General features: G+C 35.5%; 1 protein-coding gene across 3 annotated transcripts in view; it reads left to right on the top strand.

Annotated features, from left to right (window-relative positions):
- The window catches only part of LOC138696838 (KH domain-containing, RNA-binding, signal transduction-associated protein 2-like), a 638,287-nt gene extending 616,873 nt beyond the window's left edge, over positions 1-21,414 (top strand). For 2 of the 3 annotated variants that reach the window (XM_069822283.1, XM_069822284.1), the window contains exon 6: positions 18,555-20,612. In XM_069822283.1, coding sequence (XP_069678384.1) covers positions 18,555-18,661 — 107 coding nt within the window. In that variant the 3' untranslated portion in view covers positions 18,662-20,612. Of the gene's footprint in view, positions 1-18,554; positions 20,613-21,165 lie in introns of those variants that run through there. The other variant, XR_011331474.1, reaches the window with a different exon arrangement.
- Positions 21,415-27,264: the final 5,850 nt, after the last annotated feature.

Raw genomic sequence — 27,264 nt, forward strand, 5'->3', positions numbered from 1 at the left:
CCTATAGTTAATTTTGTTCAACAATATCGACTTCAGTGGAAAAAACATGTCGAAAGGATGGATCGCACACGATGGCCTAAACAGATTCTTACTTATGTACCAAGAGGAAAGAGGAAATTGGGAAGACCACGCAAGCGCTGGCATGAGACCGTAACAGATCCTGCAGGATCTAATACGTGAGGGATATGATGATGATGATTGAGCATAAACATAAACTGAAGTCACATTGATTGGGTCACAGCTAAAAAAACTGTTATTAAATTTCACTGTATATATATATATATATTTTAATTTCCTTTATATTACATGCCATATAGGTCCAGAGGGTGACGGGAGGTTAAGGCTTCTACCTTTACAGACAATTGGCATTAATAGCAGTAGAGATGTCAGGTCTACGTCCGCGCCGCCTTTACCCTCAATAAAATGATCCTGATACTTATTTCTGTTAGAGACTGAGTAAACCCCCCCCCCCCCAAGCTGTAGTGCGGCGAAAGGATAAGATCAGTGAAGGAAATCTATAACCCCATCGAACCCGCGACTTTCTGGCTTTGCAGCATTACACATTAACCGCACTCCCTCTTTATATTGAAGTCATATACTTATATCTACACCCCCACACAAATTTAAATGAAAATTTCAACTTTTGGTTTTGAATTTCTCTTTAATTTTGCTTTAATAATGTAATAATTAAAATGGATTTGAGGGAGGTGGGATATGATGATAGGGACTGAATTAATCTTGCACACGATAGGGACCGATGGCGGGCTTATGTGAGGGCGGCAATGAACCTTCGGGTTCCTTAAAAGCCATTTGTAAGTAAGTAATGTAATAATTAGGGCTAGGATTTTGATGACTTATAAATCATGAAAAAATATCCTAAAACAATGCATTTATGACCTAAAAATCTTTGAAAAAAATGTCCTTAAAAATGCCCTAAAATTGATCTCACATAATTGGCTTAGCAGGAAAAGAGATTTTGTACTACTTAATATTTACACTAGTAATGAAATTAAATTCTAGTACAGTAGAACCCCGATTTTCCGTCACCCTATTAACCGATTGGTGGATTATCCGACTCTCTCTCTCTCTCTCTCTCTCTTTGCTGCAGAAAAAATACGAAGTACTGTGCATTATATTAGTACGAAGTTTTTCTACAGTGTTTCTTTTTTTACAAACTTTTACTCTTATACAGTATGGTCTACTTTTCGAGGGGTCTAAATGCAATGCAAAATACCTTTCAAAGAAAAGAAGTTCTGCTAACAAAAATAGTGCAAGTAATTGAGTGGTTTGAGAAAAGAGAATCTGTTGTTCATCGCATCAGAATACGAAATAGGAATTACAACTGTGCACGATTTAATTAAAAATAAATATAAAGTGCAATAAGTATGTAAACATGAGACCTGTACTATTCGTATCTTTCCATAGACAGTCGTCATAAAGAGTTTCCTTGGCTCTTAAAAACCCGTCATTCAAAACCAGACTTAAATTAGTGAATTTCTGATCCATTACCTGGCATGTTAAAATACAAGACCGCGGAGGAAATTACGAAACTGTACTATGCACTTAATTTATGAAAACCTTATATTGTACGGATTATCCGATTTCTTCGATTAACCGTTCACTCCACCCCCTTCATTACCACGGATAATAGAGGTTCTACTGTACTAACATTTAAGTTTATTTAATTTTACACATTTTTTTTCTAAGTAGTACGCTTTAATTATTTTACCTGATGTAGTTTCCATGTAATCCACCACAAGGCCACTCTTATCCGGAACTTGCAGGTATAGAGGAGTCTATATTGAAGGGGTGGTTGGACTGGGATGTACTACGTTAAAATGGCAATACTTGTGTAGAAAAACGATTTAAATATTATACAAAATAATGGAATTAATGAACAAAATATGTAGAGAAAACATCAAAGGAAATAAACATTATTTTACATTAATAATGGGGATTTATGGCCAAAATTAAATGAAAATACCTAAAAAAAAATGACCGAATAAAACAAAAAAAATGCTCTTATGAGTTGAAACAGGCAAAAAAAAATGCCCTAACAAATATGTCGTAAAACACTTAGTTTATCATATAACATATAAATACTAAAACAGCTATGTTTCTGGCTTAATATAAAAAAGATGCAATTTCATCAAAATTCTAGCCATAATAATAATAATAATAATAATAATAATAATAATAGCTACAAAATTGACATTTAAAGGAGACTTAAAAATTAACAAACTGCATTTATTCTTTCTTATTCAGAAAGGAACAGCAGATTTATTATTTAAAAAATAAGAAAAAAATTGCCTTACATAGAAAGGACGATATAACGATATTGATGAGGTGTTTGTCTTATATCACTAGTTAACTGCGTCGTTTACATCTCAGCAGAGAAGATGAGATTAGATCACGAATGAATTCTGTGACATTTGTGTGGACTTGGGACAGTAAATAATACACTTATTGCTTCCTCTAAAATTGTAAAATACTATGTTTAGGTCATATGCCTACGGTATTTACTGCAGCCAGGAATATTTTTTCTCTTCAGTAAGGTACCGGTCACTTTATTTTCCAAACATCAATATTAAATTATCAGTTTCATGATATGCTAACATTAATCCTGGCAAAATTAATAGTCCGTTAGTAGAGTTTTGACATGGATCAACAGCGGATACACTGTTGAAAGATTTTAAACATGTATGTGTTTGTGGCAGGTATGTCAATTTGAAAGGTTGCCCTTTTCAAGCACTGCATGTTATTGATTTAAATTGTGTTGTGAAGCCTGACAATTACCTGCAACCCCCTGTCTTATAGTTGGACTTCAATAGTAGCTATTCCAGATTTTTGTATTGTACAGTAATTTAATGTTTTGAAATAAATTTCAGTTACTCGTATTTATTTCCCATTAAAGTATGTTCAACGAATGGGTTAACATGCAAGAAAATGTATGTAGGCTATGTAAAGTTTTTTTTTTTTTTTTTTTTTAATATGAAAATATTACTAAAATAATATGATATATGAAATGTTTTGCGTTGCATTCTTGAAAATTATTAGTTCGTGAATATTTTGATTTTGTTCGAAAGGTAGTGTTAAACTCTTTGACATAGGAGTACTTGTTGAATGTGTACCTTGAGAAAGAACGGTGAAAAGTGTTGAAAAACCTTTAAAAATAGCTGGATCGCCAGAGGGCGCGGTCTTTAATTCAGCACAAATGTGTCGTAACATGTACATGAAATACTAAAATGAAGGACGTCTTGTAAAAGCGGCGGAAAGTCATGTTCTGTCTCATTACGCTTTTGCTTTGTTTTTCTACTCTTTCTACTCTTCATATTTTTCATCTTTACTCAGGCTTCTCCGTGCGCCATGCTTCTCACTGAAGTGAAGTGGGCTCATGAGACACATTATACTGACCTTTACAATTCAATTTGTGGTCACTAATGTAATAAAGAGGTTTTGTTAGCTTCCCATGCTTACGTAATATATTTTTTTTTAGCAATTCGAGGCTCTGGTTTAGATTTTTGAGGTGTATTTTGGAATATACCAACATATATTCCATAATTTACTGTTTGTAGATTATGAAAATGCATATGATAACATAAATAATCGTATACTAAAATTGTGGGAAATATAGAAGATTATAATACAGACCTTCCTCTTACACTTATTGGTTCATACAGAGAGATCATAAAAAATACAAACTTTGAAATGAAGCTAAGAAATTTAATCTCAGAAGATATAATTAGGTACAAATAAAGATGTCCGACAAGGCTGCCCCTTATCATTGTTCAGCATACGAATATACCTACATTAATAAAGTACAGGGAATACAAATTAATAGATAAAAATGATGTATGCAAATAGGCATTTAATAAGTTCAGATAGTTATGCCAATTTACAAAAATCAACCGAAAATTTATATGAAATTACACTTACGAGTTCTGCCCAGCAAACCCAGCATTCTCCGATCTTTCCTATTTTCCGCCTTTCTCTTAGTCTCCGCATGTTGACTATCAACTGAAATCTTCTTCTGAAACGAGCTTTTCTCCCGTTCGCCGTTACTTCCAGTGCATCCTTCAGTAGGAAGTTTCTTCTTAGCCAGTGGCCCAGCCAATTTCTTTTACACAAGATCTTGGACTTTAACTTAAATACATCTAAAACCAAGCCAGTGACATTTCAGGGAAAGGATACCGTATGCATTGAGTTAAAATACCGGTAAGTGGTGCTATGTTTAACCAGTTTAATCAATTATCTCGGGGACATTATTTCATATTTAAAACTTGGTGACATAGAACAGAAAATACAGTCCACACCTGTGGAGTAACGGTCAGCGCGTCTGGCCGCGAAACCAGGTGGCCCGGGTTCGAATCCCGGTCGGGGCAAGTTACCTGGTTGAGGTTTTTTCCGGGGTTTTCCCTCAACCCAGTACGAGCAAATGCTAGGTAACTTTCGGTGCTGGACCCCGGACTCATTTCACCGGCATTATCACCTTCATTTCATTCAGACGCTAAATAACCTGGATGTTGATACAGCGTCGTAAAATAACCCAATAACAAATAAAAATAAACAGAAAATACATAAGCAAGTGTTTTTTAAGTGACACAATGAGAAGGAATTTTGAAAAACATTTTTTCCTAGCTGCTTTTATGGAACGGTACTAACACCTTATCTCACGTCTTATTCAAAGTCTTTCCTTTGTACTAATATTCGAGTCAGCGCTTTCTTACTGTCTATGATCTTCTCCTTAATCATCCGGTTTGCCATTCTGACCAAAATGGGCCTATTATTCCCATTTCCCATTCTATACACTTCTTTCACTTGTCCATTTCCAATGTCAATATCTAACCACTCCTAGCACACATTCGCTATCACTTCAAACATGCCCCAAGACTGTTCTTTCACTTGCTCTTCAGCACCAAAGAAGATTAGGTTTGTTCTTTTCTCTTCTGAATATTTCACCTTTCTAAATAGATTGTTTTCCCTTTGTAGATCTTCCATTTTACTATTAATATCGATGGTCTCCCCAGCTTATAGATAATTAAGTATGGACACTTCGCGTCGGTACCTTTGATGTAGCCGGACTGATTTCAGTGACCTTCAAGCCAGCTGGAGCGTCAGATTCTGCTTTCTCCCTAGAGTTGGCGCTGACATCACACCAGCTAGCAATCGACACAGCGGAAATATAACACATACAATTAATACATCTAAGTACATTATGTACTCAAATAAAATAAATTGGACCGATGAAATAATAAATCCGCCATTAACTGTAATGTCTAGATTCTAGAGTTCCTTTATAATGAGAGTTGAGACGTTGACCCCAACAACAATTAAAATACTATGTAATGATTTGATAACGCTAAAAATGGAAAAACAAAACTCCTATGAGAAGTAAAACCATATACCTATATTATATTATATGTATGTATTTATTTACACTGCAAGTGGACAAGCACCCGGTGGCAGTGGTATATACAATATTAACAATACACAATAAAATGATAAGCAATACACAATAAAATTTACAATACACAATACAATTTTACAACACATACAATTTTATACACAATACAATAAGAATACACAATACAATTTAACACAATAATAATAAAACATAAATAAAATACCTAATTTTACAATACAACCTACATAATTATGTATTGGTCCTACATAAGTTTCAATAGTCTTTCACTTTACTCTCATCTCATTTCCTGTAGTGGCACTATGACGCATTTCACTGACACTTTAGCACACATTTCACTGACACTCTGTAACACATTTCACTGACACTATAGAACACATTTCATTGACGCTATAAATTATCACTGATCGGAACTGTTCACTGCACTGTAAAACCATAACTTCACTGACTCACCTCGCTTTACTGATACAACAGTTCAAATAAGTCAAATAATTACATCCTTATGCATACTTATAAACAGAACTACATTTAAGCTAAACAAATATTAAACGAATTTGATACTTAATTTTATAATGTATTATATTATTTTATAATATAATTTATTATATTTGAAATATAAAAAAATATTATTACAACTAGTTCGTCACTGAGAAATAAGGAAAAGCTGTTAACTTGAATTTATTTGAAGCAAAGCATTACTGGATTATGCAATAAGGTAGGCGATGTTTGGATCCAGTGTCTCAACTCTATACTCAATTACAGAGCGTTCGCCTACGGGTGAGGCCAGGAAATCAGCATGTACTGATACGCCGCTTTGTGCGCGCAGTTGTTGAGACACACTCGACAATCAAGGACATCAAGGTCGACAAGTTATCAGTTGTGAGCCAGATGTTTCAGTATTTAACACGTACAGTGCAGTTTCTTGACACAGTTGCTTAAATATTCAGCGTGTGTGTAAAATTTGTTAACAATGCAAAACACAAAATTCACGCTTGAACAGAGAGTTTTTATGTAAGATGCATATGTGAAAACAGAGTCCTGTAGAGAGGTGCGTAGGCAATTTGAAGTGAAATATCCGGGTGCTCCAATTCAGGGTAGAGAAACTGTTACACGTCTTGTTAACAAATTAAAGACAGCAGAGTCGATAAATGCTACAATTCCTAAGCGAAAACGAAGAGTATTGACGGGAGAAAAAATTGATTAAATCAGTGCGTAATTTACACGCTCTCCTAATAAATCTCTAAGACGTGTTTCACAGGAAGTTAGTGTTTCAAAAACATAAGTCTTTACTGCTGCTAAACTTTTAAAATTAAAACTCTACAGAGTATAGCAGCCGCGGCGAAAATGCGACTCACGAGCACATTCTGGCTCGCAGTGCTTTTCCCTCGCTTCCTACCTACAACCCCCACCCTCTTACTCACTGTAGTCAAACTCCGTTCTATTTGTATTTGTCTCGGACCTGCGAGTGGCGTATCGTCGCAATATCTCTCTAGAAACCATGTACCTCTATAAAAAACGAAAGTTTCAAGTAGGATGGGAGGATGCATTCTTTTGCTTACAATATGATGAAAATATTAAATGTATGATTTGTTCACAAATATTACTAGGAAAACGGTTGTATAACATAAAACGGCATTATAACTTACTACATGTTACTGATGAAACATTAAAAGGTTAAGTGTTATTATTATTATTATCATCATCATCATCATCATCATCATCATCATCATCATCTCTGTACGTAGATTCTTTTACAGCAGATGTACGAATAATGCGGTTAGATTTTCAATTTAAACTCACAGATTTACAATGTGACGTTAAATGAAAGCTAGATGCAAGGACTTGACAGATATTTAACTTTTCAAATCTTTGGAAAAAAAAATGAATATTTGAAGCTTCGTTCTTTCGCTTGCTTTGTTGAAGCCTTGTTCGCTGTAACTTACGTTTGTGAAAAATTATTTTCAACAATAAAAATAGTAAAAATCAAATTTAGATCACGACTGACAGACAAATACCTTCGTGATCAACTACGATTGGCAGTAAGTGACATAATTCCTGATTTTGAAATTTTGTCGCAGAGACATTCTGAAGACAGTTAATTTTAGGTTGTGATAATGTGTCCTATGTTTTATTGTTCATTTCTTTCTTCGTTACACGTCCTAAACATTAACTTCCCCTTCGGTTGTCCGCCTCCCTCCATAGGTGCTATGCACGTTGCAGCTTACACAGTGGCTCGGCGCACCATGGCCTTTTCGCCACGGCTGGAGTATAGTATACAAAGCGGAAGCTTACGGATAGACGATTCCCGCAAGCGACACCGCAGGCAGGCCGCTTTCCTGGCCCCACCCGTAGGCGAACGCGTATGCTCGATTACACTAACCTCTAGCGCTTGAAAGTGGAACTAAACGCCGGCGCACAGAGAAACAAAACACAGGAAAATTCGCTCAGTGTCCATTCTTTATAATCCCTATTCGCTGGTCTCCCTTAGACTTTGGTATCCATTCTCAGCAGATCCTTCACCTCACTTATTTATTACTCACTATGAAACGGCTTGCCTTACTGCTGCACTTTGCTAAGTTAGCAGGCGCGGTCAATCACATCTACCTCGTCTCGCTGCTCATTGAGGAATGTTTACGTTGTAAATTCAATGTATGCATCACCAGTCGAGGATCACATCTAAAATTCTGCAGTAAGTCACTCCTTTTTACGACGGCAATAAAATATCTACTTGCTGGTTCAATAGAAATGTAGCAGAGCTAATAAAAGACTGTAGAAATGTTCTCTTTGAGGTACTTTACACCTCGAGGTTCTTGCAATATTTTCGTCATTTCGTTGTGATTGTTTTTCACTGATTTATTTTTATGTTTCATTTTAGTTACAGTCACAAAATAACTGTAACTACGATTTATGGATGTCTTGTGTTCTTCATATTGTGTTTGTTTTGAGCTGTAGAAATGCTTTTCATCGCATGCTGCAATGTGGAATGTTGAATGCTTTTCTTTTTTAAATTATGTTCTTTTTATGTAATCAGTCTGTGTAATTCGTTTCACTTGCATCTTTCTCAGTTATAATTAGTGTAAAAGTAAATACTTGATCATTTGAAATGTATTACTTAAGTCTTTGAATGTCTTTTTAGAATATAATTTATTACATTAAATAAATTTCGCATGTATATATGCAGTGCTCGGGAAAAGTGACATAAGTCAGTTTCCACAAACCTTTTTTGATAATTTATTGACAACTTATGTCGATTTGATTTTTTTCTGTATCAATTATTGTAATGGGAGAAATACTTATGTATTTTTTCCAAGCGACAAGATGTTCCGTAAGTTGTCAATAAATTATCAAAAAAGGTTTGTGGAAACTGACTGATGTTACTTTTCCCAAGCACCGCAGATATATAGTAATTCCCCCCCCCCCCCGAGGAATGTATTTTAATTAAATAGCCTCAGTATCAGTAACAAAGAAAGTGTTTTCTTTTGTGTTGCACACATTATATTAAGCCAGTTGATTAATTAAAACATAATTTGTAGTATCTTTTTAATTACACAAATAGATTTTACAAAGGACTTAAATTTTGAGTGCATAAGAAATTTAATATAATTTGTATCTTGTTTCTACTTGAAATCGAGTAGGTGTAACTTTTGAATTCTCCGCTCTTTCAGTTCCTTCAGACAAAAAGCCGCTGTCACCTCAGTATTAGCGTATATCCTCGCATTTGTATTGGTCTTGCTGCTTCAAAATGAATTCTTATTCGAATATTATTTTTGTACTAGGATGTTGAGAATTGTGTTAGTTGAGTGGAAACAAGTTTGCTATCTCCAAACCGTATGGCCAAATTATAAATGTATCGTTTATATATCGTTACCAGAAAGTGGATTTCTATTAAACTTGGCTAATATCCAGTTTTCAAACGCTCCATTTTCTGTAATTTGGAGGCAGAAGGCCTTTGCGACGATGTCTTCTGTCTGTCAATAATAAATCTTTCTTAAAAAAAACTATTATTCTTTTCAAAAGATCGCTGAAAATAAGCTAAATTGGAAGCTTGAACTATAAAGGAGATCCAACGAAAAGTGAAGTCTACCGTCAGCCATCTTGTTTTATTACTGCTCATTAAATTAATAAATAAACATGCGAAGTTAATAAATAAATTAAATATGGCATTAGGCCTATTTAGCAAATTTAAAGGTATTGATCGAAGTAACTACCCACCGCTTGTAAGATTTTTTGGGGCTCGATTCCAAGCTCACTAGAATGTTTTTAAAACTTTTCGCCCATAAGTTTTTTGCAACAGTATTTTGCACAGATCCCGTCGATCACCATTTACGAAGAAGTTTATAAATGTACGATTGTGAAGGAAGTCTTGTTTCCTGGTATTCTTATCTGAATCGTCGCTTCAGTTTCTTGTACCTTTTCTCACGAAATCTTCCAGAATGAAAATTCTTTAAGCTACATTGAAATATATTGTATCAGCATATTCCTGTGGTGCTCCGACCCGTTTTCGAATCATGACCACTTTATTTTCCAAACACGGACAAATGAGGCGCTCATCACACAAATGGTCCAATCGACAAAATTATATTTCCACTTCACCTCTTTGTAACAGTGCGCGAAATGCGATAATACAGGGACTTCATTTCATTTTTATTTAAATTTTTATTGTACCTGAGTTTTTTAATATACTTCACTCCCACCCTCTCTACTAGTAAATGTCCAACCATTCTCCACACAGAACCGAGGTCGCGTATGCAGTACTGAGTTTGTGAGTATAGTACGTTCCAGAAATATGTTCGCGTTTTCCAGTGACTAAAGAGCTTTCAATATTGAATCATATTTTCGCACAGGTACTGTCTTCCGTTTGCCTACGTCGCATCCCGGTTTATCCCACCTGCTTCTGTTCGCCCCTCTGTAAAGTCTAGTAGCTGGGCTGTCTTAGCTCTTTTCTGAAAACATTAATTTCAGTTAGGAATTGGACGTCTACTTAATATTATACAACTGTTTAAAATAACTTAAATAGAAAGGCCTCGTTAAGTAATTAACTGTCACGTGATTTCCCCTCCCCCTTTCTACGACCCTGCGACAAAACCATTTGAACGGACAGTAGATAGCATGTCTGAGTAATTTTATCTTTTCGGATCGGGCAGAAGTGAAGATTGAATTTACAGTACGTAGGCCTAAGCTACTTTTTTATAGAGTAGGTACAGAATTATTTCAACATGAGTTACTCGTACGAAGGACGAAACTGGTAATTGAAATTAGGTACAATATTTTATAGTGCGATAATATGCACAAGAGAACTGAAGCCTGTATCGAAATGAACGGCCACCATTTTCAAAAATGTGTTTAAATAACCACATTGTGATTATTTGTCAATTTAACTTCATTCTGTATATTGTACGCTAATGTGCTGTAACATTACAATATACAGTACACTACATAATGAATACGTCCGAATGGATAGCTCAATTCGTGAGTAAAAACACTAAGTGTTAATACAGTACTCTATTTTGATTAAACAGAAACCTAATGAAAATTATCAAACTCAAAATTGCGATATTTCCTAGTTTACATAAATGGATGAATTACTTTTCTTCTCTCCTATACCTAGTAAAGTGATTTGGAATTTACTCCAGTATCATCGAACTCCAGTCTTGGAAGGGGGAGCAAGCAGTGTTTCCGGTTCTAGACCTTTAATCCAAAGATATAGCCAGGTTAACATTAAAAATGTTAGTAAAAATAAAATGATGTCCCTGTATAAACGAAACTTATGCTGAAATCTCGTGGGAAAACTGGGAATGTTCTTTAGATCGATTTACACTTTAAAGAGAACAATATGACGAGCACTAAAGTCGATGTACAAATTTTGTGGGTTGGGGCATTTGTGGGCTGAGCGCCTTAAATAATGTCACAGTGAACACAACACGCGACCAATACATCCGCTCTCCACCGAACTAGGCTGTAGACTGATGGTAGGGATTATGGTAGGGATCCCCTCCACACGTTCCCACAACATTCGTGGCCTTGTTTCTGTGGATGGGAACTCCACTGCTCGTTGGATCTCACTGTATAAAGGGAAAAATGTTTCGTTATTCATTCCCCGTTACCTTTTTTGCCGTTTCACAATTCTGGCACTACAGTCGCATATAATATTCAAATCTGGCTTTCAGGTAGTAGCTCCCTGTAAAGCAGGTGTGAATAATTTCAAGGAAAAATTGTTCCGGGGCCGGGTATCAATCCCGGGACCCTTCGATTAGCGCACAAATGCTCTCCCGACTGAGCTACCCGACACCGTCACAATTTTCCATTTATATCCACACAACTCAAATGGGCTGACAGGACGCCAGAACCCAACTTTCAGTGCACACCAATACTGTGTGACTTAAATTGCGGCTTTCTGTTAACCTACCTCCAATAACGAATATATTATGCAAATCTGGCTTTCATGTAGTAGCTCCCTGTAAAGCAGGTTTGAATAATTTCAAGGAAAAAATTGTTCCGGGGCCGGGTGACGGTGTCATGTATAATTCCTGCGGTAGCTCAGTCGGGAGAGCATTCGAGCGCTAAGCGAAGGGTCCCGGAACCGATATCCGGCCCCGGAACAATTTTTCCTTGAAATTATTCAGTCGCGTATAATATTTTGGAATGTACTCGCGGAAGGACTAAGTACGTTAAAAAAATTCATGCCAGTACTGTAAGTGCTCACAAAAATGTGACTTACGGGAACACATCTTTCAGGTCCGAGTAGATATCCCATTATTATGACTTACATGATACGTAGTTTTCAGATTGTAAAAATGTTATAATAAATTAAAACCACTGATTGATCAATAAACGAAGATAAGAAGTTACATAAGCAAGGGAACTGACAGTTCTGGAGTATCTCAAAGCTTGCTGCATATAGCAAATGTAAATTGTGTTTCAAATTATTTCCTAGAACGTGGGAATCATGCTTTTAAACTGACGCGGTACTGGACATCCCATAACTATCTTCGATTTTATTTATTAACTCTATGCTCCAGAGAAACAATAGGAATAGTTATTACAATAGTAAATTATTGCGAAAGGAACTTCTGTGCATTAATTTTGTCTCGTAAAACAGGTATTTTTATCTCACAGTTCCGTCAACTGTGTGATTACTTTTACAAAAGGGTTTAACGTAAATCGTATTATTTTATTTATTCCTTTCCCCCAATCCTTCTTCAATCTTTTTTTTTAATGATCCAGTACGAGTTCCGCTGTTAGTGGTAGCAAAATTGTGTGTTGGCTACGTGAGTGGAAATTTTCATTATGGGATTACCTGATATTCGTATTAGTGTTGGAGGAAACTCTCGAGTAAAAATTCAACCAGGTAATCAGCCCAATTAGGAACGCCCAATCGCAGTCTCCAAAGACGAGTTGCGCTCTCCAACACTTAGATCACACTGGTGGTTAGCCCTCTTTGTTACAGCGACAGATATTGTTTACAGCGGCAACCCGTGGATGTTACCATAGGCAGACGTTTAATTTTCAAAATTAACAATTAAAATATAATGTTCAAGTTCCTCAGTTTGTGAATTGACGAAACGGTTATTTCTTCCTGTAAATTTGTGCGTTTTACCTTTTTGAGTAGTAGTAAAGTTATATGCCCCCCACCCCACCCCGTTAAATCTCTGTCATTGGAGGAATTGACATTTCTTGCTTTTTTCACAGTTCCTAATTGTGAATATTTCGGATTTTAAACCGTCCATTGATATATGATTTTTTCCACTCCAAAGGCTCAAGCCTAGTTCAAGTAAAAATTGAATTGGGGAAATGGGCAAGGACTCTCTTCTAATAATCCCGTTTTCGCCACCAAAATTTCTCCATTTTTCTGTTAATCGTTTTGATTGTTTTTCTTTCTAGAAATTAAGACGTCGATACGTTACCATACTTTTTTTCTTCCCAATCTGCATTTATAAGAATCATTTATTCTGAGTATTACACTTTTACTACGTCATACTACTTTTGACCAATAAAACGGTACGATCGGACATCTTTCAACCAATCATGGCTGCTTATCGCACAATTTTATCACTTTCGTAGCATTTGTTTGTTTTTATCACCTCCCTATTATTTGTTTACCAACATATCAAACTGCAACTTCTTTACGGTAATATAAATCATGCTTTGCGATTGTCATTTGTTTACCGTATGGACAATCAATTGAAAATAGTGGCTCCGTTCAAACGTTTTGGTGAAGCTAACATTAGTGAAATATGATTTTAGTAAGCCATTTAATATTTTATTGCATTAGAGTACTTTATTTCTTGTAATCTTTATATACTCTCTACTAATCGTGTAATAGTCAATTAAATCCCACTCGAGTTTTGATTTTCTCTAGATAAATCAAAACCTCTAGTGAGATTACTGTTGATAAATTATTAATAGGCTATAACAAAACTTGTATCTTTCAATAAATTCTCATATAATTCTAACAAACATTTACCTTTTGATACTCTGTCATTGGAAACCATCAAAGAAACAATTTATTACCTTTAAATAAGTGGCCATAATTAATGCGAAATGAAGAGTTGTAAAAAATTATAAACGAAGTTATTATTGCAATTATAAGTAGGTCGCGTTTTTCAGTCAATTACCAAGTACGTTCAAACAAAAACATTTTCTTATAAATGTGAGCAAAACATTCTCTCTAGCAATATCCTGAAAGTTAGAGTAATCTCACTCTTCGTCGAATCTCAGTTCTTTTTTAATTTGTAATTTTATTTTTCTCGTCATTAGTGGAAGCTTCTTCGGAATGCGACATGCAGTTTAAAAAATCTACCTCTTCACGAAGGCCAATTAATAACGAGTAGAGACAGGATTTTTAGGTTCTAAAAGCTAGTAGTTTAACTAGAAAGTAATATTCCAACTCCTCTGGTATGAATACCGCTGGGTTTGAAAGCGGTAACCAATCGAATGATGTTACTCCGTGTTCACTGTTTAATTGACGAAATTCGCGCCATTCATTGCAATTGGCCACAACTTTCGCTCTCATATACTTTGTGGAGGCTACACTCGGCGATGCTCGCTTTCCAACGCGGTGTGAACCGTTATTTATAAATTAGCAAACGCTCTTTACTAGATCCGTTTTCCTATTGTGTACAAGGCTTCAAAACGGTTCTAATTGCATTCACTGAAGTATACTCGGTATCATTTTTAACTTTTAGTATTTAAAAATCTAGTCCCTAACAATAAGACTTACTTTTTCATTAGTTCAGTAAGAGCCCTATATTAGATGTAACATATAGGCCTAATTTTAGTCAAAATGGAATTTGTAAGTAGTTGGAAGAACATAAGTGCATGAAGTCGCAGTTGTAGGACTCTTTACTGAGGTCAAATGAATGGAAAGATTAATGCACTCACAGTTCCTTGATAGTATGTAAGACTGCTGTACACGATCAAATTTTCGTCGAATTCAATGTTTCACAAGATTTTCAAGACTTGCCTATACTTTACAAGTTTTATTGTCAAATTTCTTACATGTTTTAAAAGTCTTTGATTGTCTTGGAAGTAAATAAGAACATGCTGAAGTGGATCGAAGACTTGCCCATCTTTGAAGGAATTTACCAATTGGATTCGAAAATATTATGGTGCCCAGAACTATGAAAAACATGGCGTCTTGGCCAAGAGAAGTTGTTTACGATTTAATTCAATTACATGAATTCTATGGAACACTACAACAAAAGACAAAAAATAATGCATGTGAAGAAATTGTAAGGCAGATGTCTGGAGATAAGTAGGCTTACAAATAGGCCTACATATATTTTTAATGGAGATTTAATGTATAACCTATGCAAATACGAATCGCACATATGTTTTAAAACAACATGCAATCGTAATATCTTTCGTTTTAGTGGAACGTACAAACTCAGAAACAAATTTGGGCCACCTGAATTTTCCAAGTTCAAGTTATAACGTACCGTGCTTACAGTGCTTACTGAGCATGCGCAGTTTGTCATAACTAAAACTTGGAAAATTAGGTTGGCCCAAATTTGTTTCTGGGTCTGTACAGTTAAGGGCCGTTTTAACGAACGCCGATCATTATTTTATCTAGGGTTCTGGATCGCAAAACTACGATAACGTTTATTTTGTGTGTCACCAATATAATTATCTTTGTTTTGTAACATCATTTTGGTTTATATTTTATTCACCTGATAAACACCAGGAAACATGATAGTGACGATGAATGTGACCAAGAATGCAGGGATGGATAAACGAACGTGCTATTATATTTTGATGACTATAATGATTTTTATTGTAACTCCAATTTTTTGTTTTGAATCACATTTATGTGTTTTTGTGCGACTTCTATTAATAGTTCTTTCTCACGGTATGTCATGTTAGGCCTCTTTCTTCTTTTTTCAACGCTATAGTTCTTCTGTCTTTATAATTTAACTACACCGTCGAAATACTCAAATTCATTTACTTTCACTGTTGCTATTTTCAGTTATTCTTCCAAGATTGCATCGTTTCGAGCAGTAAGCCTACCACATAAATAGTGGTAGTTTCAAGCTCAAAAATTTTGAAGATCATAGTGAACTGAAACAAAATCTAGATTTTAGAGAACTACGGTCATAAATGATGCGATAAACACAAGAGTTGAGTGTTATCGGAGATAATGTTATTAACCGAATTTTAGGAAACAAGGACGGCAGGTAAATTTACCGGCGTTTGTGAAAACGTCTCTAAGTAATACTTATTGTCCAGTAGTCTGTAGCTTAGATATGGGAGATGCGTGCTACTATTCGGTTGAGAAGCTTTTGCCATTCAGTCTGCTTTCAAAAGAACTGAAAGTTAAAATTTATTTAAAAAAAAGTTATATTAACGGTTACTCTGTATAGTTGTGAAACTTATACTCTCACTTAGAGAGAGGAACAGAGGTTACGGGCGTTTGAGAGTAAGGTGCTTAGGAAAATATTTGGAGCTGATGGGGATGAAGTTGCAGGAGAATGGAGAAGATTACGCAACAAGGCCTGCACGCATTGTATTCATCTGACATAATCAAGATTAAATCCAGACGTTTGAGATGGGCATAGCATGTAGCACGTATGGGCGAATCCAGAAATGCATATAGTGTGTTAGTTGAGAGACCTGAGGGAAAAAGATTTTGGGGGGGGGGGTTCGAGACGTAGATGAGAAAATAATTTTAAAATGTATTTGAGGGAGATGGGATATGATGCTAGGGAGTGGCTTAATCTTGCTATGGATAGGGACCGAGGGCGGCAATGAACTTGCGAATTATTTAAAAGCCTTTTGTGAGTAAGTCTATAGGCTAGTTCTTCTTCAGAGGATTTAGGTATTGATAGTGTAATATTTGGTAAGTAGATGTACTGTACTCCAACCACGAGAAAGTCTTTGGGGAATGAAACGAAGCGGGGTAATTCTGTGAATGAATGTTGATGTCATAAGATGTCATAAGGTCACACACGTGGGTACTCTTATCTCTATTTGCTAGCTCTCACAGCACAAACCATAACATTGATGCACACATATTGATACTACCCTAGTCACAAAATTAGATCACTGTTAATCTCCTGGTCTTTTAATCTCTCCATACATGAAATAACATATGCAGGAGAGCGCATGGTTTTTAAACTGACGTTATAGCGGTAATATTATCTATCTACTTCGTTCCAATAGATGACGCAATAGTAAACACATTCCTTTCACGGTTGATCTCCTGGTTGGAGAACAGCGCAACGAGGCCTGCACGCATTGTATTCTTCATCTGACATAATCAGGATTAAATCCAGATGTTTGAGGTGGGCAGGGCATGTAGCACGTATGGGTGAATCCAGAAATGCATATAGAGTGTTAGTTGGGAGACCTGAGGGAAAAAGACTTTAGGGGAGGTCGAGACGTAGATGGGAAAATAATATTAAAATGTATTTCAGGGAGGTGGAATATGATGCTAGGGACCGGCTTAATCTTGCTGTGAATAGGGACCGAGGGCGGCAATGAACCTGTGGTTAACGGTCTTAATAATAAACCGTGTATAATTTTATACGAGACTTATTCAGAGCTGAGACAGAAAACGTTACTAATAAACCATGCATAAGCGATGGATGTATAAACAGTCTGTAACTATGCAATGGGAATTGCCTTGCAGTAGTTATATACACGAAACCCCTTGTTTAAGCGTTGTATATAGAGAGAAAAATGGCCGCCCCTCTAACGGCTGTTTGTATCGACTGTCATTTTATGATGATGGTTGCCTTGTAACCACAGAAGAACAAACCAAAGAGCACAGAATAATTAGAATAATATTGCTGTAGCTTGTACTCTTCGACCAAAATATAGTGTGGTAATCGATCAGAACCAGGTGTACTATCGATACTTAATACGGCACACTAGAGCACTCTACCGGATGCAATAGAGAACCTCAGATATTCTATTTCGTAATGAAGTAATGACGAAACTATGACGTAGCTGTGTAACAGTTAGGGGAGAGTCGGGTAGTACCGGACATCGGGTAATATCGGACAGTGCGTTTCTTTCATACCACCACCATACCACCATATGGTAGTACCTGAATGGCATGGTTACGTTTCTCTATGCGACATTACAGAAACGTAACCATGTCAATCAGGTACTATCATCGTGTGGTAGATGAAAGAAACTCACTGTCCGATATTACACGATGTCCGATACTACCCGACTCTCCCCTATACTGTTATACACGACGTATGTAGTGATTATTAGTAAGGAATTTACACACGACTTATAAACGAGCTACTCATTGTATAAGTATAAAACACTTAAACGCCTGTATATAGAGTTTTATTAGTAAGACCGTAAGTCAATAGGCTAGTTGTTCTTCAGAGGATTTAGGTATTGATATGGTAATATTTGGTAAGTAGACGTATGTAGGTTTGAATGAACTTTAATGACGTCATTTTCTAAATCTTGTCAAATCTTTAGCAATATTAAACAGTCTTTGACAAATCTTTTTTTAATATTGATCAATCTTTGATAAGTTTACCTGTAAAGTATTGAATTTGAAGAGAAATTGTTCGTGTACAAGCAACTTAAGCTCTGAATGAAATTTGAAGCGGTGTGCGCAGTGAACTGTAGTTGTTTTCGCTCTCTGTTTGTCCGACCCTCTTGCTCGCAGACGAGACCGGCAACCGATGGAAAGGATTCAAAGCGCCGGCAGCATCAGGGGTCGCCACGGACCGCTCCCGATTCCGCCCGGCACCCTACACCCGCCCGACCAAGTAATGGGGCCAGCCCGGCACCACCTGCACCAATAGCAGCAGCAGTGGCGGCAGCGGCGGCTGCTGCTGTCCCACCCTCAGTGACAACAGCGGAAGGGCGGGGGCGGCTCCGGCACCTCCCCCTCCCTGCTCCGCTCTGCTCTTGTGTGTTTGAGATGTTCTACGATGACGCAAGATGTGAGTGAAGCTGCCCAAATTTCAATTAAATTCAACAGAGAAAAAATGAATAATCGTGACAGTGAAGATTATAAACAACCTAAAATGGAGTGGAAGTGTATCAGTGTCAGTTTTCATCAGCTTTTGTCTACACACCATGGGGAAATCTGTCTCTTCATTATTTCACATGCTTATTCTCCACGTTTTGTGCATATGTTCAGTTATGTGTTTTTTAGTTCCCCTTTAATCCGTCCTTCCACGTGTTAATATTTGGTAAATCCTTATCAAAAGAAAAGTGAAAATATTTTAATTGCTCCTCGAGCCATAATCCTTGTTTAATATGATTTAACAATGACTTATAATTTGCGTGTAAAAAGATTTCGACATAATTTTGAACTTTGTCCCTACATAATAATCATAGGACCAACCCAAAAATAACTGGAAAGACAATCACGACAGGAAAGGGTAAATGATTAAGAAAACAAATTAACACAAGAAAATGGAGATAGGAACTCCGATATTAGATTTAAAAATGAAATTTCTCGACATGTAACCCAACCTTGATTTTTCATGTGGATGGTGACATTCCAAGCAGCACAAACAGACCCTCACATGAACCTGGAACCTTATACACATGAGTTGCAGAAGTCAGTTTTTTTATTATTACTATTATTCATAATATTAATATTTAGTTTGTTTATTGGTGCCAAACCTTGGCATGCAATCTAGTTCTGTCAGTAAAATATACCAGTACTTGAATATGTTTCAAAAAACCTTTGATGACAGATATCGAAGGCAGGATGGGGTGATGTGCCGATGTTAGGTTTTCAAGGATTGGCATTTCTTACTGGGAAAATTTATTGATGCAAATTAAGGTGGAACAACTATGTTAAAATCAGAGGAAATGCAAAGTAAATGGGTTTCATAACAGAAATGTTGTTCATTTAGCGATTAAATAATAATTATAACATTTAAATTAAGGAAAATAATTATGTATGTTTATAATACATGTGCTTCTGTGTTGTTTAATTTTTTACTTTGTCAACTTATATTTTAAAATAAGTAGTTTATATATTATGTACAAGTAGATAGCGTAGGAGGTACTTTGTCATACAGCAGTGTTGTATGTGTTGAAGAAGATGCGGATGTTGAGTTTTTAGAAGTGTTTTGGCTGTTCCACCTTAATGAAGCTAATTGAGCCACTAAGCTTCCTCATGTGACTAGCCACTGTGTTTTCTGATAGATGTTCTCTAAATAACCACTACTCTATATTGTAGATGTGTAAGAAAATGGCTCAACATTCTTAATCAACCCCCAGGTGGAGGGCTAACTTACGAGTACTAAGGGACAGCAATTTAATAATTTGTAGTTTCAATGAAAACCACCAACCTTTTTTTAAAATGATTGACCTTCCTTTGAAGCTAATATTAAAAAAAATGACAGCAAGTCCAAGAATCTGTGTGAAACTTAAAAACAAGAAATAACTGCGATAGTAGTGTATAGCTTAAATGTACTTGGCTGCCCCAAGTGGATATTTTCATGATTGTAAAACCCAAATCCCAACTGAACACATAAATAACTGTGTCTCCATCAAATTGGATCTAGGTATTTATATGTCTTTTAAAAAACTATAAAATAATATTATAATAATAATAATTACTCGTAGAATAGATTGAAATGTAACAATACCTTAATTTGTTTCAAACAATTTTAATTTCTCAAAAGCATTACTTGTAAGTTTCTTTGATTATTACATTGTGAAACCTTTTCGCCCCAAATAAAGCTGTTGTCTGTAGAAATATGTGAAATAATTTTGTAATAATTTAATGTTATTGAAACCTATTTTAGACTTCACCAGGTCACTCTTAACGTAAATCACAGCCATTTAAAACATACTAAAACAAAACTTCTGGCCCCAGAGTCTGGAACCGAAAATATGCCAGGTAAACCAACAGCTCAATTTCTAAAACAAAGTAGTTTCCAACAAAGCAGATATATATTTTTGTTTTATATGCTAATTATAAATTCCTTGGCCCCCTTAACTTCCAACATTTAACAAAAACCAAATTTAAAATCCGGACGCAACTAAAATAATTAAAAACTACTCACCCCACATTTAATTTAAAAAAACAACATCCTTATCGGATGTAAACATTTAAATAACAAACACTTCCTCCATCTTTACTTTGAAAATAAACTGTTCATTGCAGTACTAAACGAATTTATAGTTAGCATAGTAGCATGTTAAATTATGTCCATGCATTAATTAATTAAGTAAATGAAATTGAATTTAATAAGATTTTTGGGTGTGTGGCGTTTTGCAGTTGATTAACATCTTTGATCTTATTGCAGCTCGACGGCTGTCTCCAGAGTGGCAGCATGAAGACAACATATCACTGTGACAGGTTCCGTGGCTGCTTGTTTTAGTGTGTATGTAATAGTACATATGCTGCTATTTACTAGTTTTGCTGTAAAACTTTGTGTAGACATCTGTGTTAAGAGTAGTGTCTAATGTTTTGTACATTTAGATCTTTCAGCCTATGTCATTCCAGTTTTTGTGTGATTGTATTGTTAATTTAAATAAAGATATTTTTATATTTATTCATGACACTGTTTTTCAGATACGTTTTCTCTCTTTCTGTTGAGACAACAATGATTATATTTATGTTGCTAATTTCCCTTTTTCTCCTTTCTCTATCTCCGTGGATATCCTTTAATATTTCATTGTAAAATTTAATTCTTCTTATTACTATGATGAACCGAATTACATATGATATTTCAGTGTAGGAATTCTGCGTTATCATGTGATGAAGGATGGATAGAACAGGGAAAAATTGAGTGCACCTCTGTAGGGTAAAGTTGCCTAATTCCGTGATACTTTTCTTTAACTAAATCTCCTGGGATAGGGTATCTTGCTAGAAAGGTCACCGATATCTCAAAAGTAGGCGAAGGATGCACTCTTTCGGGAAAGATGTCTGGCGTTTTGGTCGAACATCAACGCTTGGACTGACATTCAATTTAAAAAATGTACTACGGGATTAGGGGTATCACGGAATTAGGCAACTTTACCCTACATAGTATGTTGGACATTGTGCCACTGGCACATATTCTCTGACACAGTACATGAGGGTAGGCCACCAAAGGGAAAACTGAGAGTTAGAACTTAAACTGAGGGGATTCGATCCAGCATCGGAACTGGCATCCGGTGTGACTTAGTGGATAAAGCGTCAGTACGTAGAGCTGAAAACCCGGGTTCGAGTCCCGGTGCCGGAGAGAATTTTTCTCTGTTCTATCCATCCTTCATTAATTCTTCTTGCTATTGGTACCGACTTAGGGTTTCTCCATGTCCTAAATTGCATGAAGACTGTCATGCACTTATAACTTTTGTTCTCAATGCTTATGTGAATTTATACTCTAAATAAATGTGCTTATTCCTAAGAAGGCCAAAGTGCCACCTTGTATTTTAAAAATAAGGAAGTAAGCCCAAATCGGTACCAATGCTCTTTTTATATTACATAAATTTAATCGACGTTAAAAGCAAAATAAAGTCAAAATGCCTGTTTCGGGCTATTTTTTCAGACTTTCACCAATGGCAGTTGATGAACATTTTGCTTTACAACTTTTTTATTTCTCATCCAAAGTGCAACGCTTACATACCACACGTTTTGAATCCCATATGGTAAGAACATGAATCTCTTAAGTGCAAGATGAAAGAGATCATCAAGGTAAAGAATATAAACCTATTTGTGTATAGCTTATATTAATAAAGTAAAGTTTATTTTTAAGAAGGGAGTCATGATAGGCCTACTTCTTTTTCCTCCTTATGCCAGCTTCATTCATTCCTACTGCTCTGTCCAAGGGCAGGTCTTTCACTGCAATCCCAGCTTACGTAAAAGGAATTCCTTATTCCATTAGATAGACCATGGAAAGTCATGATAATTCCCATAATTTCACTACCATTCTTTAATATTAAAGCGACATTCAGATCTTTCTTTGTACAGTAGGGGGAAAAAAAACCGGACCGACCCTTGTAACTAATTTCATAGCCTTGTTCACTCCAGAGCACAATAGACTGCCTGGGAAGGAAACTTTTTTTTTGTTCCTTATTCAAATTTATTCCCAATACTTTTCGATCGCTGGTAAAATTCATGTTCTGGGAATAATAAGTTAATTAAGTACTAAAATATCTCTGCACTCGAAAAGTATTGTGAATAAATTTGAATAAGGAACAAAAAAAATGTTTCCTTCCCAGGCAGGATTCGAACCATGAAAGTCTTAGTTACCTGTCTATCGTGCTCTGGAGTGAACAAGGCTCTGAAATCAGCTACAAGGGTCGATCCGATTTTTTTGCCACCACTGTACATAGTTTTATTTTGTGATATTATGTTGCAGAGGTAGTATTTGATTTCAGTTGTTTTGACTCAATTCAACAGTTTGACATGCACAGTCTCATTTTTAACCTATGCAACAATTTTCTGGTGACAACCATAGAATTCCCTATAAAAACACTTAATAAAACTCGAATAAAAGTGAGTATTTATTAATTCATGAACAACGGTACTCACCCATCCCATAGCTCTGACTGGAAATGTACTCTTCCTGCATTTAGGCATAACCAGCAGTATCTCGAAAAGTTAGAATATGCTTCAAAGATTTCTTGGGAGCTTATCGTGAAAATCCTCTCGTAATATTATAATCAATAAGTTCCTCTAAAGGTGGAATTGTATTCATGCACTTCGTTCTTTGACTTTTCCCACATGAAGAAATTCTGTAATATGAGATCAGTAGAGCCTTTCATTTTTAAGGGCCTAACATAATTGTTTCCTTGTGGCAATGGCGATAGAGAATTCCTGAATAATTTGTATATCTTGTTACCAGCAACTCTGATTTTGAGATAAGTATCGCTAATAAATAATTTTGTTTTAATCTGGCCTAATATCCTGTATGTTTCCTGGGTGGAGGAATGATCTTTGCAGATTGTTACATAGCTTAACAATGGTACTGTAGTTTACCTAATTTATATTTTTTATTGAAACTTGATCCCTGATCCTCCTTATAGTCCTGATAACTCATTCATAGTTAGACCATTAATCATCCGTACAGTATTTTCTTTTTAATTTATATTAACTTTAACATAGATAAAGTCTGAAAAGCATTGGAGAGAAATTTCTACAAGAGAAGTACTCAAAATCTGTATATCGCTTCACCTTCTTTGCCTGAATGTAGCCTATGTCATTCAGGTCTGATGTTCGCTGGATATAACATGGCCGAGTGATGGATTTTGAAGTGTGATAAGATCCTTAGAACTTCCTCTGGGAGGGAAGTAAAGCCAAGAAGGCTGGGTTGTAGAATTCAGCACGTAAAAGAACCTTGTCCCCGATCAAGGCCTCAGGGAAAATTTGCTGGACGTTTCTTGCCACGCCGAATATATCTCTGCTATTCCTAAAATTAACTTTCTTTTTTCAACAATAGCAGGATACAGATGTTGATAAAATTCAGTTTTTGTAGAAAATTTTCTCAAACGTAGTTACATAAACATTACTCTTGTAAGATTTACTCGGCTGATACATCAGGGGAGAGATGCAGTTTGCCTTTATAACAGAGCAATAAATGGGGCTGACAACTCCTTCCATGTTGTAATGTCAATATATATAGCAATAATATAATTAAATATTAATTTTCATAAATAATACTTTTAAATAATTAGCTATTATCTCATAATTTAATATTATGGTAGCTTCTATATTTTGTTATATGCACTACACTTCATTAATTTTTATTTATTTTAAATTTTAAATTATTTTTATAGTGCACATTTTTTTTTTAATTCGAAGTTATTAAATGTCTCGTGTTTTTTTTAGATTCTACAATTTTGAGATGCACGTATTGCCTACAGAAATAAACGAAAACTTTATTTTGAGATGTTTTGAGCTTCTGAGCTTGAGTAGCACGGAGCTTAGAAGTGAGTGACTGAGAAAAACATCTGATGTTGCTGTCTCTGGAATTAAGGTAAGTTTTCGTCAGATTTTTAATGCCCTAAAATGTTAGGACTTCTCTGATTTCCTCACAGATCTTATATTTAAATTCTTTTAAATAATAATTGTAAATATCTTGAATTTGAATAATTTCTGTAAAATCTAGATAAAATACAATTTTTTCTTATATATCAATTGGAAATAACTAAATAGTTTGCTCTGTTTGCTTAAGAACAAACAAGTAATACCACTACTATTATTGAACATTTCATCATATTATTTTTCCTTATTAATACAGAAGCAGTTGTCCCCATCTCTGGCAAATATGTCGTAAAACTTCGACTTTAAGGTTATAATCTTGAGAGAGAGATTTTACTACAAAAATCACCATGTAATATTTTAGTAGTGTTCCTCCAAATGTCCGAAAATGGCTTCAAGATTTTTTTTTTTTTTAATTTTAAAGTGTAGAAAATGTGAAATTTATTAGAATCAGTAGTGTATATGGGCTTACTCTCAGCTTAAAATAGATGGATGCTACTACCATCAGCAGCAGAAATCTGCAGATCTGCACCTGCATCATTGTACAGGTAAGTATAAATATATTCTGCTACATACCAGTATATCCTATGAATTGCTTCGAAAAGACTGGGAGAACAACTTTGTATGTTTTAGAATAACTGTTCTCGGGTTCTCAGCCAGGTGAGTTGGAGATCTGCTTCCAAGCTTTCGACGGGAATGAAGATTTCATTCCCTGAAGAAGATGGCAGACCTAGCCGTCGAAAGCTTGGAAGCAAATCTCCAACTCACCTGGCTAAAACCCGAGAAGAGTTATTCTACATCAAACGCCGGGAAAGCCTCAAGTCATACTTTGTATGTTTTGTTAGGTATTAGATATCATTGACCAGCGTATGGAATGGGATAAACATATAGTTTACTTGTGTAACAGATTCCTTAAAACTATTTGTAAATTTGTCATTCTCCGTAATATTATCCATTCATATTTTAAGAATATTTATAAATATTTGAATTCATCTTAGGTATTATACAAGGTTCAACAGAATGATTTCCCCGGTTTGAATTGACCGTCATACAGGTTTCTTGATAATTGCGCTTGAGTGACATCTTCGAGCAACACAAGCCATACATTTCAGTTGCCATCATAGCGTAGACAGGTGAACATCATGCATTTTGTTGTTGGTCTTCTTTAAAAAAAATATTGACTGATTGCAACGCTGTGACAGTTTCGTATCCATTTTAGAGTAGGTCGACACGAAAGAATTCCTGATACGAAAACCCTACTGATATGGGTGAGAAATGCCAGACAAAAAGGTTTAACTTTCAAACAAAAGTCATCCGGTAGATGTCGCAACGTTCGGGCTCCCGAGAATATCTCAGAAGTGAAGCATGCTGTTATCACATCTCCACGGCGTTCAGCCATTAAACATGCTCTGGTATTGGGAGTATCTGATCGGAGTGTCAAAAGAGTTTTACATATAGATCTCAGGTTCCATTCCTACGAAGTTATGGTGGTTCAGGAACTTGGGCAACGCCAGGAAGCTTGCGAGACCATATTGGAAAATGTTACAGGCGATACTGACTAAGCTCATTTTCATTTGTTGGACTGCGTCAACAAAGAAAAACATTCCATATTGATCCCCAGAAAAACTCGAGAAATGCATTAGTGACTTCTCCACAGTGAGCGTGTCTCTGTTTAGTGTCCTGTTGCACAATTGAAATAATAGAGTCATACTATTTTGAGGAAGGACACACAGTCACTGTTTGAGGAGTGTATAGCTCGTGATGGCAAGCATTTGGGCGATAGTATCTGTAAAACAAAATTGCAAACATTCGTCTGTAAGATGGTAAAATAAAATGTTGAATAGGATCTATGTTGCTCTTGTTATTTATGTTTCTAATCTGGGAGATCATTCTACAGGAATCTGTTTAATTGGTTGGGGAATAAATGTTAAATTACATCTCATTTCTTGCTGTTTGGTTAAAAAAAAAAAGAATAGTTGAAATTTGTTTTTCAAAACCTATTGATTACCCAACATATTTATATTTTTTATATAATTTTGTGTTCATAATACAGGATGTAAACGATACACATTGCCAAGAATAACACTGGTGATATAGCATAAATTTCTGACCAAAAAAAGTCTAATAAAATATTGCTGTAAGTTTTCTGGTTTCCCTAGACAAAAATGTTATCTGTGAGTCTAATGTTTTTGGAAATGGTAGTAAACCGTCATTATTTACTTCGGTCCGCCACGTACATTGCATATCCTTATTTTAAAATCATGGTTCTCTCTTGTCTCTATTCTGATGTTAGCTTGTTTATGACGAAAGGTCATGGCGATGACGTTCACATTTACTCGAACAGTAACTTAAATATTACACTACTATCAATCCTAAAAACATGCTATTTTAGTAAATAAAAACAAAAATAGAAGGAAAAACAAAATTTCATTACACA

Source organism: Periplaneta americana, chromosome 3 (assembly GCF_040183065.1).
Source record: "Periplaneta americana isolate PAMFEO1 chromosome 3, P.americana_PAMFEO1_priV1, whole genome shotgun sequence".
NCBI classification, from domain to species: Eukaryota; Metazoa; Arthropoda; class Insecta; order Blattodea; family Blattidae; genus Periplaneta; species Periplaneta americana.